This window comes from Lycium ferocissimum, chromosome 11, assembly GCF_029784015.1.
Source record: "Lycium ferocissimum isolate CSIRO_LF1 chromosome 11, AGI_CSIRO_Lferr_CH_V1, whole genome shotgun sequence".
Classification (NCBI taxonomy): Eukaryota; Viridiplantae; Streptophyta; class Magnoliopsida; order Solanales; family Solanaceae; genus Lycium; species Lycium ferocissimum.
In genome coordinates this window covers 47,071,000-47,089,981 of record NC_081352.1, presented here as the reverse complement: position 1 = coordinate 47,089,981, position 18,982 = coordinate 47,071,000, and the positions used below count along the sequence as shown (strand labels likewise).

At 34.0% G+C, this 18,982-nt stretch overlaps 1 protein-coding gene across 1 annotated transcript in view; it reads left to right on the top strand.

Annotated features, from left to right (window-relative positions):
* Nucleotides 1-10,082: 10,082 nt before the first annotated feature.
* LOC132037477 (MATH domain and coiled-coil domain-containing protein At3g58200-like) overlaps nucleotides 10,083-18,982 on the top strand; it is a 51,531-nt gene continuing 42,631 nt past the window's right edge. Inside the window, exons 1-5 of the mRNA XM_059428011.1 lie at nucleotides 10,083-10,247; nucleotides 13,792-13,846; nucleotides 14,823-14,992; nucleotides 15,206-15,467; nucleotides 15,584-15,750. Of these exons, the coding sequence (XP_059283994.1) occupies nucleotides 10,220-10,247; nucleotides 13,792-13,846; nucleotides 14,823-14,992; nucleotides 15,206-15,467; nucleotides 15,584-15,750 (682 nt within the window). The 5' untranslated portion in view covers nucleotides 10,083-10,219. The remainder of the gene's footprint in view (nucleotides 10,248-13,791; nucleotides 13,847-14,822; nucleotides 14,993-15,205; nucleotides 15,468-15,583; nucleotides 15,751-18,982) is intronic.

The following is an 18,982-nucleotide window of genomic DNA, read 5'->3' as shown; positions in this document are numbered from 1 at the left end:
GAGACACGTGGTCTACACTTACCTTTTCTGTTGCTGCTTCTTGAGGCTCTTTCCGCATATTTTTGTTTCTCTCTCCGCCATTCTTCTTTCTGATTTCTCTGGTAATTTTCTCTTGTTCTTTTCCTTTATTGAAGGGATGTTTGCCCATCATTTCTGATTTCCCTTGGAAGTTTATTAATTTTTGCTTCAATTTTGATAATAATTCTATCTGATCCACGCATGCATGATTGAAATTAGATAACTGATACATGTAATTTGAATATTAGTGGTGTCCTGTCGTTATATTTTATACTTTGTGACAATTTCCATTTTTGATGGCTTTTTCACTTTTTTTTTTCCTTCTTTACTATGATGATAATCTATGAAGACTGATGAGCCCAAGGTGTTCGGTGGTTCAAGGATGATGACAATGAAGATGGTAAATTCTATTTTTCCTTAAACATATGTATGAGGAATTTTCTAGATTGAATGTGATGGGAATAATCATTGTGATTTTCAGTTCTTTCCTCTTTTGTTTTGAGATTTGAGGAACACAGGTGTGCGTGGACTATTGATGTTTTGTTAAAAGTTATTGTTATGATATGCTAATGTGGAAAAAAGAGGAAAATTATAGGATTGCGGGAATATAAAGTAGGAGGGTAGAATAAAATTAAAATAGTCACCCATTTAACAAATTACTCTATCAAACTGCTATCTTTTCTTGCTAGGATCAAGAAGTTGTTATTAGGATAAATTTGTGATCAGCTTCATAGTTGATTTTCCCCATGACCTTTATATTAACTATTTTCTTACTTCCTGCAGCAGATGATATCAATGATCCTGACTATGGTACCACATGTCGTGGAAATAAGATCTGCTCTTATGCATATTGTTGATCATATACTATTCGGCGTGCTTGGCGTTGTTATTGGTACTTCATTTATCTGATGAATCTTCTGCTTTTTCTGTAGTATTTTCCCGCCCGACATTTGACATACCTTTTAGCATGGTCACTTTTAGGATATTGCAGTAGGAAATTTTAGTCCTTATCATTCAGGTAGTGTCACCTATTTCAAAATGTATTACCTGGAAATCTCAGTATGTAGTCATAATAATGTATTTGATATGTTGATGGGGTGAAATAATGATAAAATGACAATGACAATGAGTAATATATGGTCTAAGTATGAATTTTGTACTATTTATGTTACATGAAAATGGAGATGGAACACATCAGGAAGGAGTTATCTCGGTTTTTAGGCAAGCTAATAACTGGCACTTCCCTTTTAGAATAAATCTTAGTGACCGGAAATCGGAAGTTATCTTCAGTTGTTCCAGCTTATGACACAAAGTATCTTTATAATGTACTTTTAAGATATCACCTGGTCTGTTTATCTGGTTGTAAGGGAAGCAGCTTGAAATCTTTTTAGCTGGCCATAGTAGTTCCAGAAAAACTGAAGATTGTGCCCAAAGTAATCAAGAAGCTAGAGATTTCATCTTTTATCCAAGAACACAAAGGCAAGTAAATTTTGGATGAACTCAATGATACTGCCAGAATCAAGTATGTATATTACCAATTTCAATTTCCTCTTCTTTTTCTGATCTGAAAAATACTTGCTTAGCTTCGTGATTTTGAAATGTGACGCCAGTTCATATGGAGCCAAATCCTTTTGAACTTGCAAGAGATTTAGTTATGCCCACACCCAAACTGAAAGGCACAACTGGTCGACCATTATAAGGCAGTTTAAGCTGAAAAAGTATCCTCTATTTAGTGACAATGGTTGTTATATTTTCTCTGTCTCACTACCTGCTAAATAGTAACCACTGTGTTGTAATTTTGAAGTCAAAATAGGTAAGAAATGGATTAGAAAGCAACCTTTTAAAGCCAGTTTTTTGTATTTTAGAGCTATTGAGATTAACAAAAGAACATTGGTTCTTTTGAGTATTAGTGATGGTTTGAGGGATAAAGAGAAAAAAATTTAGAAGACGAACATCTAGGGTTTAGTTGAACTTAGCTCAGTATGGAGCGCAGACTACCTTCTTACAGAGTGCTCTAAATCCTAAAATAAAATAAACTTCAGCATAAACAGAGAAGAGTAAATTGACGGGAAAAAAAACTTATTTGTTAAATTTGTATTCAATACAATTGATAATCTGGGGGGAAATCAAATGATTTCTTTCAGAAAATTTATCAAACACATATGGCACAAATAATTTAACCTAAGGATTTAACAATATCCAATTCTTATTAGCTCCTACTGAAACAGAAGGTTTAGAATTTTTATTTTAAACCTTTCCAAGACTGCTTATCAATAGACAAATAATGGATTTGCAAATAGTACATATTATTAATAGGGCTTTCTCATCTTATGCAGTAAAGTGATTGATGCAACATGCAAGCAAAATTATGAGTAAACTCGACCAGCTGGCTCAATTTCAAAAGGAGCAGAAATAACGTTATTGACAGAAAATGCCAACATCACAGTATTACAAATAAAAAAAAGTTCTACCCAAAAGAAAATCCGACCTCTGTTAAAGGGTACCTGATCAGGATCAGTAGGTAAAGTTTTCTAGAGATTTTGTCGAACACTTTATGGCTTCAGTAGTCTTCCCCTATCTGATAAAACAATTTGAAGAGAAATATAAGAAAAATGGGAGAGAATATATATATATATATATATAAGAAAAATGGGAGAGAATATATATATATATATGAGTGATCTGATGGCACATGCATGTACACATTCTACCAAAAGAACACAGATGGAAAAACGATGAGTATTCAGAAAACATCTAAGATCACGCAAACTAAATGAACACATAAAAGCAGACCATAAATAATAGATAACTTCGAAAGCAATAAAGGTTTCAAAATCAATAATTGAAAGATGAAGAGAGCATCAAAAGCCTCATCAAGAAAGCAGAATGGATGAAGCAACAACAGAGAAGCATCGAAGCAAAATATGATCAGAACAACACAGAATTAGAAATAGAAAAGAACGCACCATGATGGCGTGATTGGGGAAAATTTGTAGCTGAAAATGGACAATTTTGATTGCTGAAGAAGAAGCAAGGTTACATAATGAAAGGGCTGGTAGGAACATGCATGAAAATAGTGAAGGTATTGGAATCCAGTTGTTCCCACAAGTTATAACGTTAAAACACATGAAACTGATCCAATAAGAATTTTTTTTTAATGATACTAACTTGGTTGTCCAAGGGACTTACACAAATGCCCGACATTAGGTAGGGGAAAAAGAAACAACAAAAGGAACAGGCCTCACAAGCACATAAGCAGTAAAAAGTACCATGACTAGAGGGTAGCGGTATAGTACTTGGGTCTTGTCAGAAATTCATGTTGTTTCAGGTTATATTCAGAGTTTTCCACTGTATCTTCTTTTAGCACCTCTTTCATTTTTAAACGTACCTGACAACAGGAAAGAGCATAGTGAGGCTAACAAGTAACAATAATTTTGGATAGATGCATACTGCCCAGGATATATTATTGTTAGCTCCTGAATATCGCTTCCTTATGCTCATCCTTTCAGATTTTAAAGTACCATTAAAATCTCAAACCGATGGAACATAGATTTCATCATGAACCTACAGACAGATTGTTGACAAATAAGAGTAGTCGTAACGGAATACTCAAATCAAAGAAAATCATCACAGATGTATATGGAATGAAGGAGACGATAGATTTTTTTGAGAAAAAAGAGGAATATGCCTGAGCTCAAACACAATTATTATATTTTGGCTTAGCTTTTGGTGCAACGTGGCAGTAGTAGATGTAAATGATAGCTCGGGTATTATTGATTTTATTGACACATCACATAGCTCGTAATGGCCTTCTTTTTTGGTTGTAATTGCTCCCAGCGTTCTCCTTTTTGCTGGTGTATTAGTGGAAGTTACGTATTACCAACAAAAAGAATCATTGCAGATCTATCAATAGAGTATTCCCAAAATGAGTAGAACTCTCCCAACTCTTCCATACAATTTATTGGTTTTGGCATGTATGTCCAAAGCAAGTAGCTCAAACACAATTGTGTATTTTTGCTTAGTTGTAGTATGTATCTCCAATACAACTTACATGAGATGATTCCCATGACCTCTAGGTTTGCCTTGTGATTGGTGGTAAATGTGTGTGTTGCAAGTCATGCTTTGTTGGCTAAACTCCAAATTTCATTTTGCAGGTGGGGCTTGACTGTATCAGCTTTTTAAATGCTACCAGTTGGATGATTGATGGTGGGGGCCTCTGCCTTCTTTATTTTTTTAAAATTTGTTTTCATGAAAGTGGAACACTGTCATGGTTAATCTCAAAACATAATCAACTGTATCCTAAAAATATTTGAATGAAATTAAAGAGTATGTGCCTACGTGTAAAAAAGTGAAGAACCTTGAACTATTGTTGACGCAGTATTAGATTATTGAAATGCACGAAGTCTGGAAAGATAATACTGAAATATACATGCGTCCTACTTGATTTTAATATTATGGACATTCTAAATGTGTTAGGAGCTGATGAATCCTGCAAGATTTTAATATTGCGAACGTGTCACGCTCAGAAGCAAGATAGGAGCTGTTGGATCTTAATTTAACACGAATCAAGAAACTGGTTCACTATGAATAATTGCATTCTCAGAAAATGAGGAGCTTTCTTGGCCAAGAAATAAATGTTATCCCAGATAAAGAATGAAGAAATTTCATTTCTCAGTTTCTTGTAAAAGATGCACTAATTGCGCGGTGAGAATCTTTTTGTCATTTTATCCCAATCTTTGATCAATGAACAAAACAAAACTTATTTGGTTGAAAATCTATATTCTTGTCTATATATTTTTTTAATATTCCACGTGTGGTAACAACTGTATGAGTGACCATTGATTTTTTTACTAATTTTTGGAGTTTTCTAATATGGAAACCTTGGTGCAGGAAGGAGATATAGTCGGTAATCATTTGAGAAATGGTGGTTTTATGAAGTGTTGATCGATTATGCTGTGGAAGATAACAAACTCTACCAAGAATGGAAATTGAAAGAAAAGAGAAGAAGAAGAAGAAAAAGGGAGCTTACGTGGACACTAAAATTAGAAGATTCTTGAAATAAATTTTGCGGATAACAAATACTTGAAGAATCAAGAAAACAGGTAACTTTGCGGTTTCCCCCGTGATACTAAATTTTAATACACTATTGTCCCCCTAAACTTAACTGTGTTGTGCATTGACTATTTACATGTGAATACATTAAAAATAGCTGACTTTGGTATTATCTCTCAATTGAGATGTTAAGAAATTGTTGCTTGATTTCTATGCTCTTATTCTTATTTTCAATGGTGCATAATACTAAATCCTCTGGCACATTTACTAGAAAAGCAGTGGACAGGCTAAAAGCAACATCAACACTCAAGCTTCAATGTATAACTGGGTTTGTTTAGTTCTCAAGCCTGTAAAGTTGTGTGCTTGCTTGCTAGCTCCATTTGGTTGCTTTAGTGCTTCTTATTTGTTTTGATCATATGAACTCCGTTACATTACAACCTGTTGATGTCTTTCGCACGTAAGTCAATTGTTTAACTCTCTCTTATGTGATACTGACCTCGTTTATCCTGGGAAAAAGACTTATGTACTCCAATTCGAGCAGAGATCACTATCATGAAACTTTGATCACATTCTTTGACTACCCTCTGTTTACTATTCTATGGAGACAGATATCTATTTTGTTTTCTGTGGGTAGAAGAAAAGAAAACCCACATAGGCATTTTCTTAAGGTTATTATGAGCTTCCTTTATTTATAGGTCTAAATATATAGAAGAGGGATCAATGAGTAAATCTGTTTAAGAACTCTGCTTAAGAACTGAGTAATGCCTGTGCCATAGATCTTCCCATAGCATGCTTTTAGTTCTTCTGTTGGTTTGGTGAACCAGGTAGTCATTTGTAAAAAGTAGAAATTCCTTTGTAGATGTAACCAAATATATTGACAGATGCATGCAACAATCATCCTTTATCCAATGTTCTGCTTCTAATTAGTTCATTGATTCTTTCTTATTGCAAGGGAGAGAAATACTAATATATACTTATAGATGGTTTGAAAAGTAATACTACTTATTTGTATATTGGGAAAGATACAGAAGTCATTCAATTATCTAAGTCTCTTGAGTGTTTAGTCAAGGTATGATTCTGACTAAAAGGTTCATTAGCTGAAGAATATTAGTGAGAACCTTTAACTGAAGTCAATCAGAAAAATTGGAATAACTATAAAAAACCAAGATAGGCCATTTAAAGACAACTCCAAGAAAGAGGTGCGATGGGGATTCATTGGATAAATATCTCATGTAGGAGATAGAAAAAGCTAAGAAAAAGTTAGACGATGGTGTGGAGTTGGAGTAGATTCAGCAATATTCTTGTGCCTTTATTTGCCCATGTAATACATAAGAATTTGAATCCTTCATGCAAATTATTTTGCTCCTATTTTAACTTTGCGCCCCGGGCGCATCTCAATATACTTCTATTTATGTTGTCTGAGTATGATATTTGTCAATGTAGTCTACATATTAGTGTATATGTGCCTTCGAAAAATCCTCCAAAGGAATCAACCTTGTCGTTGATTAGGAAAAGGCCTCTCATAACTGCTTAGTGACAAATAATCTCTCTCAAAAAAAAAAAAAAAACATTAGTTGAATGCAATAGAGTAGAAGTAAAATCAAATGACGGATGTCAGAGAATATTTTCACGTACATGTCCAGTTAAGGAAAAATTGCAATGGAATTAAAAATGTCCGAATGACTCAAAATCATGACTGGAGAGGAATGGCTGAATCTATTTTCGGAATGCAAATTACTTCTAGGACAATATTTTTAGCTTGCTTAGAATCTTTTATAATTTATTGATATTTTATAGTCAATGCATTCGTTGTACATTCACCTTGTTGTCTATTTTGTAAACCTGTAATTCATTATATATGTTAATTACTGATGACATGTTCTGATTGCTGTGAGCATTTCTGTGGTCCTTGCATATGGTCTTTAATTTTTCACCATTGCTACCTCTTTCTGTGAGGTTCTAATACAGCATTTATGTACTAATATCATTGGGCATCTCTGTACAACATATATAATTATATTTCTTTAGATGTAATTGAATTCATTCCTTTGGAAGTAGTGTTCTCATAGCAGAAAAATCTGCACCTAGACCTTGAAGCACCGTTTATTTCATGTTGTTTCCTCCTGATGGTAAGAATTTGTAATCCCAACTGCCGACAGGGTATCATTCCGGTTGCCATGGAACCTTACAGACAAGATGACTAATCAATTACAGCTTGGGGAATGTATCAGATTTTATCAATATGTAAATAGTATATATGTTAATATTTCATTAGCTTGATAAGTAGTACGTACTTATAGCATTATTTTCTTTTTTAGTAATCCTACTAGACAATCAAAAGTATGAAATTATTTTCGTTGAACCTTTTGGTAATCTTGAAGTCATGCAAATAACGCTAAGTATGAAATTATTTTCGTCGAACCTTTTGGTAATCTTGAAGTCATGCAAATAACGCTAATCTTGAAGTCATGCAAATAACGCTAACAAAGTTGGCGGGCATAGGCCCGTGCTCAGCACGGCCCCGGGCCATCTAGTATATGTAATAAGGGGCAATTAAAAGTTTTTGTCGTCCTTAGTTGAAATTCAACCTAGGCTCAGCAACCAGAAGGCATCCTCTTTCAAATTGACCCCAGTTTTTGTTCTTTATTACTTCATTTATTATGGAGTGTTAGTACAAAAATCAAAGCACTCTCTAGTCCTTTGTGGTAATAATACCTGGGCACTTAGTCCAATTTTTGCTGGTGACGATATATATGTACTATAATAACTTCTTCATATGGTGATTGTGCTACACACGTGGTTATTGCTAATTAATTTTGCACTCCTGAGTCGATTCCTCCGTGGACATCTGTAATTAGTTATTGTTTACATAGGCAGATGGAGCAATATAATTTGGGGTTTAATTGAATCCAAAATTTACAATAAATAGTAGATATAAATTTATAACTTTAGAAATAAAATGATTTAGTGCTAAAAATTTAAGATGTTGAACCCCTAAAATTTAAATCTTAAATCCGCCTCGGGTTGTTAGTAGCTATTTATGAATCTTTTTTACACTTTACTTCCTCCTCTTCATATTCTATGATAATTTTAGTTTTTATATTTGGTTCGAAAAAATATTTTTTACGTAATCAAGAAGCTATTTATGATTTTATTCAAATGTACTCTTATTTGGAAACGTGAATAAAAACATAACCAAGAATCCATATATAATTGAGACTACAGTCAAATCTTTCTGTAACAGTATCGTTGGGTCTGAAATTTCTTGGTTGTTATAGAGAACGGTTGTTATACACCTATAACGACATTAACATTTAAATAATATTTCGCTGTTATAGACAAAAAAGATACATAAAATCTAATTTTTCTTTTTTAATTCCCAAATTCTAAGCTTAACCACACTTTGTATAATGAAGAAATTTTTTTAATGATGAAATTAAGAATATACATGTGATATTTTTAGTCATAAATACTGTATTAAATGATCAAATATTTTGTCAAAATCTCTGCACTTATTATTGGTAATCATCAATATTCTATTTTTATAAGATGGTTAATTATTATGTTACCAAAAAAAAAAATAGCTATTATATGGGGTAATTTTACAAAGAGCGCACTGTTATAAAGTTGGTTGTTGCTATTATAAGTGAAATGTTGTTATAGAGAAATAAAATATAACATAAAAAATCGGTTTCAAAAAGACTTGGCTGTTATAGAGAGGTGTTGTTATATGCGGATGCCGTTATAAAGAGGTCTGACTGTATTTAATTAAGGGTATTTAGTGAAAACACTTCTTCCTTTTTAGGGATATAAGTGATTTCTTAAGGGTGTGTCCAAGCTAAAACACCATATAATATGGACCGAAGAAGATATTAGATTGCCCTTTTAAGTTATTTGTCATTATAAGTTTTGGCAAAATTTAGGCAACTTTGGAGCCACATTTACATTTCCAACTGGAGCATTTATTAGATCTCACTAATAATTCTCCGCCGTTTCAATTTATGTGCGAGGCTTTTCGTTTAAATAGTCAATCTAACTAAACTTTGAAGTTAAATTGAATTAGATCAACTTAATATTTTAAATTGATATTTTGATAATTAAAAACTAACAAAATGTAATATAAATTGAAATTTAGCTGATAATTATTATTTTTAAGCGTAAACTATATATGAAGGCAAAATTGATTCTTGAGATTCATTTAATGTTAGTTTCTTTCTTAATTTCGTTTAAATTACTAAGCTTAAATCACCACATTTAACTAGCATAAACTCTTACCACATGAAATATCACGAGTGAAATTAAAGCATAAATGCAAGAAAAAAAAAAGATTTTATTTCCGTAAATAAAGAGATCACATGCTCACACATTCAGAAAAATACAGTTGTAATTATTTTACATAATTTAAATCACATTACGTTAAAAAATGTCGAGTTATTTGTTTCCCTTTCGGATTTGCTAATCCTCCTATAATCTTTTGGTTAAATTTATTTAATTAGCCGACTAAGAAACTTTGATAAGAGTTTAAGCCCGGGCCTCGTGTAACTAGTATATATATATATAAAGGTATGAGCCAAGAAATGGTGTGGCTTGAGGTCAAGTGAATTCACTAACGGCTCCGTTACCTTTTGTTAAAAGTTTTGTACCATATTTACTACTTGTAATAAGTAGCAAACAACGAATGATCTCAGCCATAGAGTATATAAAGGGCACGTGGCATGCAGCCAAGATGCCATTGAGACACACATTTACTGGCAGAAAACGTTGGGTAAAATTCAAACCTTTTTTAAGTGGGTGCTTGGACATGTGATTTTATATCATAATTTCAAAATTTTAAAATATAAATTTAACTCATAAATTTATATATTTTATAAAAAAATTCATAAATTAATAGAGATTTTTAATAATTACTCGCACCAATTATTTACTAACCTCATGTCCAGACATCATTGCATCTCATTATTTGAAATCATGTTCTACTTTTAACTGCACAAAGCTTTCTTGCAAAGCTAAAAGGACAGGTGACTCTACAAAGTCGAAAACGCACGGCAAAATTCAAAACCATTTAGAAACAACAAAGTGAAACCTCTCTGCAACCACTATTAAGACTACTAGGGTTTTGCGTAACGTTTTTCTCCTCAGCACCATTAACATGGGATCCATTGCTTCTGAAGATGAAGGTTTAGTCTCTACATGCATATATATTCTATTTGCTTCCAATTAGCGTGGGTTAAAAAACATTTTTTAATTTTTTAGGTTGGTCAAAAGTTTTTTCTAAGTGGACAAGTTAGGAAACAGGATTCACAAGTCATATTTCAGGTGTATTATTTCCTCCGCACCAACCCAACGCCCACGACCCCGAAAATATTTTCCTTCATAGCAAACACAGCCTTAGTATCCGAATGTGTTAATAAGCATAAAAGTACATATGTTTTTTTCTTTTGGTCTGTGTATAGACTGTTATTGCGTGTGTGAAGTCCATGTTAGCTGATTTTTTGCTAGAAACTGTGAAGAAGTAAAGTTGATTTTTTGGAGGTACAAAAAATTCTAGATATTTAGTAAGGGATCTAGGAATGATACAGTGTAGAGATCTTGGATAATTATCTTAAAGAAAAATCTAGATATTCTAAAGTAGTGTTAGAAGATAAGGCTAGTAGATATTTTGTTGATATATCTAGATAATTCTATCTAGAACCATCCTAGAAAAGTATAAATAGGGGTGCGTAGTCATTTGTAATCGAGTCAAGTTAACCAACACAACCACGAAAGCCAATTCAAGTAAACTTTTCCTTTCCAACCTTGTCTTCTTTAGTTGAATCTTCCGATCTTAGTTAACGATCTTGGGCTAGCAAAAGGTCTCTCCGATTTATTTTTCTTCTGCTATATTTCTCTACATGGTATCAGAGCCATAACCATACGTTGGCTGCTGGGTTTTGTTTCAAGATCGGGTTAGTGGTAGATTCAACTGGTTTCTCTAAATGGATTTGAGCGGTCGTGTTAATGGACTGGGAATGGAGTTGTTGAATCAGTCCAATTACAAGGTATGGAAGAAATGTATGGAGTCATACCTTGTGGGCGAGGATTTGTGGGATGTTGTTAATGGGAGTGACACAAATCCTCCTATTGACGGACCGAAAAATAGCAGTGCATACAAGAAGTGAAAGCAAATTAATGCGAAGGCGGAGTTCATCCTGAAGAGGTCCATCTCTCACAACTTGTTTGATCATATTATAAGGTGCAAATCAGCTCATGAGATATGGAGGACCGTCGATCGGCTCAAGAAGGATGAAGCCCGACTACGATGTTGGAGAATGAATTGGCGAACACCACTCGAGGTAATCTCTATTCTTTGAGTACTTTTTGAAGATTAAGAATTTATGTTCAGAGACCTCTTTGTTAAACCCCGACGAGGCTATCTCTGAATCACGAATGAGAAGAATCATCATTCGTGGTTTGAAGACAGAATATATTCCTTTTGTTACATCAATTCAAGGATGGGCTCAACTACTATCCTTGGAGGAATTTGAGAATTTGTTGTCATCACAGGAGCTTCTAGCCAAACACATGGCTAGTGTATGTTTTAAAGAAGGGAAAGGAAATGCTCTTGTGGCGACAAGAGGAACTTCAAGGAAAACATTCGCGACACGCGCCACGCTCCGATTTCAAAGTGTTTCCAACTCGCCGAGAGAGAGAAAAGGAGAGAGTCACTAATAACTATAAAGAAGACTACGAAGTGTTACTGTGTGTGGTAAAATAGGACATAAAAAGATATTGCCGAACAAAAAAAAGACACGGCTCAAATAAATTTGTTGAAAGAAGAAGAGGACGGGGAAGGTGCGTCGTAAATGGGCGGGGCTCGAGTAGTAGGTGCACTGGTTCCTTCGATTTTGAAAGGTGGATCATGGATTCAAGAGATAATACGGTCCATCATGTGGAGAAGGAAGGCATTGGTGTCATCAACAAAAAGCAAAAAGATTCCAAAGACGTTCAGACTAGTGACGTGGCAGCTGCTATCGAGGAAATCAACGAAGCAAATCACGATCTTTGGTAATAAAAGTCTAGATGCAGAGATGTTGAAGAGTAGAACCTGAAAGCGGGCGATTAAGAAACTATATATATAATGGTGACCATTTCGGAGAAAGCATTGAGCGAGTTGTAGTGGAAGTTGAAGTCTCGGCCAATCGATCACGCCGTATCGCAGTCAATCACTAGCTCAGATCAAATACTGGAAGTAGATGGAGAAATCGACAGTCAAATAAATGAAAAGGTTGACCTTGAAGGCTCAATTTCATGTGGAGATACAACAAAGTATGGTTTTTGAAAGCTCTGAAGCTGCCAAACAGTTTATCGAGGAGTTGGAAAGGGAATCTAGTGGTGGGTCCTATGTTGGTGTTGAGGCTTCGAAGGAAATTAATGGTCAGATCATCACTGAATTAGGTGCTTCTCCAAATAACACAATTGTCAAGGAGCTAAGAGAAAGAGGGAGTTTGGAAACTCAAGAATGTGAAGTTCAGCATGAAGATGAGTCACGTGGTTCGCAAAGGCCAAAAAGAAATAGTGGCAAGTCTACCCGCTACCGAGATGAAAATTTTATCAAGACATATTCATGTTTGTTTGGAGGCCTAATTATTAGCGGAAAACCATCATCATTTGAAGAAGTAAGAAGTGTCGGGAAAATATTGCTGAGATCGTCACTTCAAGGCACGCCAAAAAGCTTCGGTTGAGTTCTTCCGCAACAAGCTCGGGGTAGTTTCCAAAAATCACTTTAAGGGGAGTGTGAAGAAAGTAAAGTTGATTTTTGGGTACAAAAAAATCCTAGATATTTAGTAAGGGATCTAGAATAGTCTAGTGTAGGATCTTGGATAATTATCTTAAAGCAAAATCTAGATATTCTAGAGTAGTGTTAGAAGATAAGGCTAACTAGATATTTTGTAGATGTATCTAGATAATTCTATCTAGAACCATCCCTAGACAAGTATAAATAGGGGTGACCTTAGTCATTTGTAATCAAGCCAAGTTAAACCAACACAACCCACTTCAAGTAAACTTTTTCCTTTCTCTTTCTTTAGTTGAATCTTCTGATCTTAGTTAACGATCTTGGGCTAGCAGAAGGTCTCTCTGATTTACTTTTCTTCTGCTATATTTCCCTACAGAAACGAGCAATAGTACCGACGTTTGACTCTACTGTGTGCAAGTACCTTTGCGGATAGTTGTCAAACAAGGCTCTGATGATCGGGGCATCTGTATTCTGTATGGCTACTTATGATGGACATGATCTTTTTTTTTTTTTTTTTTTTAAACATTACTTGACTGGTCTTATTTGTTGAATTGTGTAATCATCTTATTTAAGCTTTTGGCGAGGGTACACAATTTCCTTTTTCATATCATATAAGTGGAAATATCTATGAATATTTGGGTGGTGGTGAGATTTGAACTCAGAACCTTTTACTTGTTCTGATATATGAATTGTGTCATATTATCTAAAATTTTTAGCCGTTAGACAGAACACTTTTATTTATTGAAGTATTTTGTCTACCATAGTTATTACATGGAACTAACATTTACTTGACTAGTTTTACCCTTAATTTTTTAGAAAGAATTATTGCAATGAAGTTTATTCTTTATGTTTGATGTGCAATCTGGACAGAGGTGAAAGTGGAAGTTAGAGCGGCTTCACCAGCACACTATTTGTTGAAAAAATTGAGTCTTTCTCCCTACTTTCAGGGAGTGGCATTGAAAAGTTTGAATCAAATGAATTCGAGGCTGGTGGTTATAAATGGTAAGACTCGTATGTCAATCCTCGCCAATGCATTATTAAGCTCTTAAATTATAATTTCCGTTGAACATTTTGTGAAGTACCAAGCTAAATGAGTTTCCCCCTTCTTGAAGGATTGGATTGTAAGAATAATGAGGTTTGATATTGTCCTATCGACTATTTTTTGATATTGTATGTGTTTGGTTTAAACTGAATGATGAGGGGTTATAGAAGGGAGCAAGAGGTCAAAACGGAAATGTCTCCCTTTTTCCTTTTCCCACTAGTCTCTTCATGCTTAGGAAGTAGATATAGTGGTAATGAAAAGTGATGCGTTATGATATGAAATGACACTTTGGGAGATGGTAGATTCCTATTAAGTTTAAAATTAAAAAAATACAGAATAAGAGGATTAATATTGATGCATTTGGGAAAGTTCAACTTGATTTAAATTAGTCTATCTGCTTGTTTAGTTTGAAACAGGAAAGCAACTGTTAACTTTAGCTAAATCAGCTTAATTCCTTTATACTAAGCGCTCATGTGCCTATAATATGCCATCCATAATTGCCCTTTAACCAACTAACCGACTATCTAATTAAAGGCATTTAAGATATTTCTATAGGAAGCTAATTAAAAATGTGTGCACTAGGCTGGTTATTCACTCACATTTTTCGCTAGTGTTGAACTTTGCATGCAGTGAGACATTGTGGTTTTTGTCACAAATGACAGATTTCTCTCACTTTAGGTCTGTGCAGAAATTAACGTTAATATACTAGGACTGCTTTCTTGAATCATGTCATTCACACTATTTATGTCATCTGCATGGCTAGTCAGATTATGTTACTATAAATAGGATAAATTGTGACCAGTTATATATTAGTACTTAGTTAAGGAATTATGAACTTTTTTAGTATACAGAATCTACACAGTGGATCATTTTTATCGAAGTCTGTCCTAAATGATCTGAAATATATTGTTGAATGGATGTATGGACTTGATACAGGAAAATGATTATTTATCCTGATGGAAAGGGAAGCGATAAAGGAAGTGAACATATTTCAGTTTACTTAGCCCTTTCGGGGACAAGTTCCCTGCCTGTTGGTTGGGAGGTCAATGCTATATATACCTTTTTTCTGTTCAATCAACTCTGTGACAATTATCTGTCAGTGCAAGGTATAATATTAGCGTGTTAGACCATCTTATTTTCTTTCTTAGCATATACATTTCTCTAGTGTATCTCATCTAAGCTTTTTAGTTATACGGTTATGATATAGGCTGAGTTGATATATAATACAAAACAGAGTAGAAAGTAGAAACGGAGTAACTTCGAGTTTATTTAGTTTTCAATAATTGGCTCAACTGTGATGCTACAATGCCTTGATTTAGGAAAAATGCAGCGCTTTCATCCTATCAAGTCCTTGTGGGGACTTCCCAAATTTGTGTCTCACAAAACATTCAAAGAGGCCTCAAACGGATACCTTGTTGATGACAAATGTGTGTTTGGAGCAGAAATATTTGTCATCCAAAGGCAAGCAATCGGTGAATGTTTGTCCATGGTAAAATCTAACGACTCATTTAAGCGTGAATGGAAGATCTTTAATTTCTCCAATCTTGGCCAAGAAGAATTTACTGTGGGAGGTTATAAATGGTACTTCCTTCATCGCCTTGGCGCATTGTTTGTCGTATATTTTTTTCCCCAACGTACCATTACTCATTTTGAATTTATTTGATTCTGATTTCTGAATCCTTGTATTTCTTGTGTAGGAAGCTCTGGTTATGTCCGAAAGGCAATGCAACAAGTAAGGGAAGTGATATCTCAATATTCTTAAAATCTGTTGATGCTAAGGACATTGATCACTGTCAAAAAGTGAAGGCAAAGTGCAGCATTTGCCTCAAGGATCAGATAAATGGTGAATGCGAGAAGCTATCTTGTAAGGCAAATATTTATTTGTTGCCCAGTTTACTTGAGTTGTTCTTCGCATGGAACTTCTTTAAATATCTGAAATCATTTGTTTCTATTTGTGTCAGTAGCAATCTTTCATATCGAATTCTTGCAAGATGAATGCCACTATAATTTAATAGCTCGTTTTCTTTTCCAAAATATTAAATTCCTTTTTGCATGTCTAATAGTTTCTATTTTTTTTCTTTTTTTCTTTTTGCGGATTGGAATTGGTTTTCAACTACTGTGAAGTCTTGGGGTTATCCAGCTTTTATGCCTTTAACTGAGTTGCATGATCAGAAAAAAGGTTATCTTGTCAATGATTGTATTGTGGTGGAGGTTGAGGTGGAAGTTGTGTTTAAGCATACCGTAAAGAGCTTATCTTGACTTGATTACAGTTTATTAGTAGCTTGGGCGTCTCTCCACACAGTAGTTACTGTCCCAGGCGGATAAATACTTACTTGCACACCCAACCAATCATTTTGGCTTTAGTTAACTATAAATTAAAGTAAGAATGCATTAAATTTTGTATATGAAGACACTTGTCTTGCCCTCATTTAGTTGGATATAAGCACTCGGTGCAGTAAGTTTTGCCCTTCTTCCATGGCCTCTCTATGTTATTGGGGTTGTCAATCGCCCATTTTATATCCAACTGTAGTTAACTTGTATTATCCGGTTAATGCCCTGTTTTCCCCCTTCTATCAGATGAACAAATCGTTTGGCTACATTTTTTGTCTCAATTATGTGTGTGAAACGTTCACCACTACTTTAGTTAGATTGTATCTCTTAATTATTTTGTTCAGAGATACTGGAGATTAAGTATGAGAAGTTGTATGGTAACATCTAAACTTAATGAATTAGTTGTTTCATCAAAGTAAAGACACAGTTTGCATAATAACAACTTGCTGTATATGCAAAATTGGATTTGCAGTTTGACAGTAAAATATGATCTAAACTAGTCCTACCAAACTGTCTGGACTGTCGAAGCAACTTAATTACAGAATGTATCACAATCTTTTTCATAGAATGCTGTTGTATACATTTACTTTACTGGTGAGTGCTGAGAATAGAGATTTGTTTTAAATTAGTATTATTCCACAGCATCACCTTTTATCGTCACCTTTTTTAGGTTGTGCTGCCTAGGCTATGTATTAATTGTATTCATATATCTGGCTATGTGGTTACGAGCCACAAATCGGACAGAAATGATCCAATGAGTTGGGGCAGCTACTACCAAGAAGAAATGGATTTAGAGACTGACTAAAACCATAGAATCAACTGCTAAAATGGATGTGTGTGGCTAAAACAGAGACAAGTGTACCAAGTTTATACGGAAGCTACAATTAACTAGAAAATAAAAATCATACAGACAAGCTAGTAGTAGTGTGTAGTCACGAACTACGAAGGGTACATCAGATAGAAAATGGTTTTCTCCATAATCTTTATTGCGTACAGAGAGACAGAGATAAGATAGAAAATGGTTGAGTTTCTCCATAATCTTTGGTATCAAATGATGCCTAAATAATGGACATGATCTTATTGTGTAAATTATCTCAATACCACTCCATGGAGGATCCAGAAAGAGGTGGATGACTTGAAGGTTCATATGATAACATCTGGATTCATTCTTCAACACTGCTATAGAGAAGCTGATCAAGTTGCGGACAAACTTGACACTCTAAGCAATGGTGCTCAGAAGAACAAGATGTATTTTGTCTTTGAGGAGTTACCTCCATAAGTCAAAGGACTCATTGCCATGGATAGATGGAGCATCACTGCCTTCAGAACAACCAAGAGGAAGAAAAATGATATCGTTTGGGAACCACATTAGCTGGTGTATTCTAGTGTACACATTTGTAGTTTTAGTTACATTTTTTGTCGACTTGGATACCTGATGTTCATTTTAGTGACCAAGTATCCATGCTCACTATGCATTATATTTCCCTCATCTCTCGTATAGGATAGATGTCTATTTTTTATACCGGATTAGGGAGCATTAGCAACTTTTTGCAAAATCCCTTTTATCAAAGTGTAATCTTTTGGAAAGATGAATAAATTGCAGGAAAAGTTATTTTTTTCTAAATAAAAAATGCAAGAAATAATTTTATATTTATTAGCCTAGTGTAAAACCATTTAAATAAATTTTTACCAACAAACACTTCCACTTCATATAACTAGGTTGGTGTGTATGGAGAGTCCGAGAGGTTATGTTGTCTAATATAGATATTATAACTTTGTATAGTTTATTTCATTTTCTCTCTCTGGTTTGTGGCTTGGTTATGTTTTAAATAAATGCAATAGAAGTCAATTAAATGTTTTCTTGGAGTATTTATCGAAAAGAGGTACAGTGCTCTTCGAAAACACTGGGAAAATTCAAACCAGTGTTTTAAAAGGTTGGGATGTGAGTCGGGACATTTTACTTAGTAATGGATGATACCTAAGCCTCGAGACATGAGTCATAAGTCCAATGAATCTTTAATTTTTAATTTATTCTTTAGTTAAATAGAATACCAACACAAAAAAAGTAAAAAGTACATTAATAGTTTAAGAAATTTAAAGAAACTCATAGAAAACAAAATATCTAGCATATTTTACAAGTATAAACAATCTCTCAACCCCGCAAAAGGTAGATGTAAGGTCTGCATACATCCTATCCTCCCCAAACTCCTCTTGTGGGATTATATTGGGTATGTTGTTATTGTGTTGTAAACAATGCAATGGTGTTAAAGTTATCATGCGATACATATCAACTATATTGCGTTAACTTCCAAAAAATTGAAAAGTCACAAATTTCTAAAAAAGAAATTATCAAGCTACACATATTACCTCCAATAATCAATAAATACATGCAACACTGTAAATTAAATTATTACTCTTTCATGCATAAATATAAAATTGCTTTCAAATAACAAAATAATAAAAGTCTGATAATTTTGTGAGACATAGAAATAAGACATGAAGACCATTAGAAAGTAAAGATATAAATTTCGATTGTCTAGCTATTTTCAGAGAGATGTTCAAATAATATTCATCGTCATGATATCATCAATTAGTAATTATGTAACACTACTATGGATTGTTATTTGAGTTACCAATCTTCATATTTTTATAGATGAATTGAACTTTTATTATTTATTTGTTAAAGAATTTCAGAGTCAACAGTGCTAATTAGGATATTTGACACATGATCTTAATAGAAATTATTGAGTAGTCTCAGCGTTGGA